Source organism: Nansenia antarctica, assembly GCF_963989245.1.
Source record: "Nansenia antarctica genome assembly, chromosome: 3".
NCBI classification, from domain to species: domain Eukaryota; kingdom Metazoa; phylum Chordata; class Actinopteri; order Argentiniformes; family Microstomatidae; genus Nansenia; species Nansenia antarctica.
Genome location: NC_137688.1, coordinates 68,448,694 through 68,451,044, shown reverse-complemented (window position 1 = coordinate 68,451,044; position 2,351 = coordinate 68,448,694). Strand labels below are relative to the sequence as shown.

The 2,351-nt window shown below is 46.7% G+C and overlaps 1 protein-coding gene across 1 annotated transcript in view; it reads left to right on the top strand.

Annotated features, from left to right (window-relative positions):
• cacna2d3a (calcium channel, voltage-dependent, alpha 2/delta subunit 3a) overlaps positions 1–2,351 on the top strand; it is a gene marked incomplete at both ends in the record, with an annotated part of 220,511 nt that overhangs the window by 151,336 nt on the left and 66,824 nt on the right. Inside the window, one exon of the mRNA XM_080527471.1 lies at positions 2,182–2,351. This exon is cut by the window's right edge and continues 31 nt beyond it. Coding sequence (XP_080383597.1) covers positions 2,182–2,351 — 170 coding nt within the window. The remainder of the gene's footprint in view (positions 1–2,181) is intronic.

Sequence of the window (2,351 nt, the reverse complement as noted above, 5' to 3'; positions counted from 1 at the left end):
GACTCAATAGAATCAAGGACCCCAATTGAAATAAGCCAGTGGCTTTCTTGGGTTTTTATCCTGTTAGTTGACCTTGTATGTAATATGTACTTTCATGTACCTACTTCTGCAAATCTTCTAATAAAGTTTTCAATCAATCAAAAAGACTGGTTAGGCTGTATTGTCAATCCCATCTGGCAACCCTGCCGCCGCTGTTTCGCATCTAGGCAGCCGCTAGCCTACACATTAGGAGTCATCATCATGCCGGCGTCAAATCATATAATAATAAAAGAAATACATAGCCTATATATTCGTCTTTTTTTAAAATAGAAGGAATCAGAATGTGAACTTTAGCGAATTGTATTCAAATTGTGCTTAGAGGGAATTATTTTCACCGGACAATATGACCGACGAGTTTTAAATTTGTCGGACTTCAACAAATTTTACCGGACAAAGACCGGTAATTACCGGTTAACGGAAACCCTGGTGCGTGTGTGTGTGTGTGTGCGTGTGTGCATGCGTGCTCTGTGTGTGTGTGTGTTTGTGTGTGTGTGTGTGTGTGTGTGTGTGTGTGTGTGCTCTGTGTGTGTGTGTGTGTGTGTGTGTGTGTGTGTGTGTGTGTGTGTGCATGCGTGCTCTGTGTGTGTGTGTGTGTGTGTGTGTGTGTGTTTGTGTGTGAGTGAGTGAGTGTGTGTATGTGTGTGTGTGTGTGTGTGTGTGTGTGTGTGTGTGTGTGTGTGTGTGTGTGTGTGGAGGGTGGGTGGATGGGTGGATGGGTGGATGGATGGATGATGGATGGATGGATGGATGGATGGATGGATGGATGGATAGGTGGATGCGTGGATGCGTGGATGCGTGGATGCATGGATGGGTCGGTGGTGATCCCTCTCTCTCCCTCTCTTCCTCTCTCCCTCCCCTCCCTTTCTCTCCCTCTCCTCCCTTTCTCTCCATCACTCCCTTCCTCCGCCTTGCCCCCCCTCTCTGAGACAACACACCAGGATGTGTGTAGCATCTCCCACATAGACATTAGCAGGCTGATAGCAGCATTAGCATTAGCAGGCTGATGGCAGCATTAGCATTGTATTATTGTCTTTCCTGACTGTCTATCAGTGCTTACTGCTGTATTGTTGTGTTTGCTTGGCTGTGTCCCAGTGCGTTTTGTTGTATTGTATTGTCTTGTGTTGCCTGTCTGCTTTTTGTGCTTACTGTTGTATTCCATTCTTAATGTCCGTTAGTGCTTTTGTTGTATTGTTTGTGTTACATGCATGTGTTTAATTCTTATTGTTGTTTTGTGGCATCTCAATTGTCGATTTAATTGTGGTTTTAAGTGCTTTGTTTTTAACATGTTTTATCTTTCAGCCCTCCTCCCCTTTCCCCTTATGAGGAATTATACAGGCCGGCATTGTAAATAAGAATGTTGTTCTTAATTGTCTCGCCTGGTAAAATAAAGGTTATAATAATTAGCAGGCTGATGGCAGCATTAGCATTAGCAGGCTGATGGCAGCATTAGCATTAGCATTAGCAGGCTGATGGCAGCATTAGCAACATTGGCAGCATTCGCAGGCTGATGGCAGCTTTAGTACTGACAGCGTTAGCATTGGCAGCATTAGCATTGGCAGCATTAGCAGTGACAGCATTAGCATTGGCAGCATTAGCATTGGCAGCATTAGCATTGGCAGCATTAGCAGGCTGATGGGAGCATTAGCATTAGCAGGCTGATGGGAGCATTGGCATTAGCAGGCTGATGGCAGCATTAGCATTAGCAGACTGATGGCAGCATATGATTATTATTATTATTATTATTATTATTATTCTTTCCCAGCACGTTTAAATAAGATCACACACACACACACACACACACACACACACACACACACACACACGTGCCTCTGTTGTAATGATGTGGAAGGAAGTCATCTGCGTCTTGAGAGAGAATCTCCTCTCCCTCCCTGGTCTCTCTCTCTCTCTCTCTCTCTCTCTCTCTCTCTCTCTCTCTCTCTCTCTCTCTCTCTCTCTCTCTCTCTCCGTCTCGGTTTGGGTTTGGTAGAGTACTGTGTCCCCCATGATGCACCTCTCCTCTACTCGCTGTTTTAACTGTTTGGACTCTCTCTCTCTCTTATTCTCTCTCACTCTCTCTCTCTTCATCTCTCTCTCTCCACCCTCCCCTCCCCTCTCTCTCTCTCCCCTCTCCCCTCTCTCCCCCTTCCTCTCTTCCCCTTCCTCTCTCCCCACCCTCTCTTCCCCCCCTCTCCACCCCACCCCCCCCCAGGCTACTTCACTCAGATCTCCACGCTGGCTGACGTGCAGGAGAACGTGATGGAGTACCTGCACGTGCTGAGCCGGCCCAAGGTGATCGACCAGGAGCACGACAC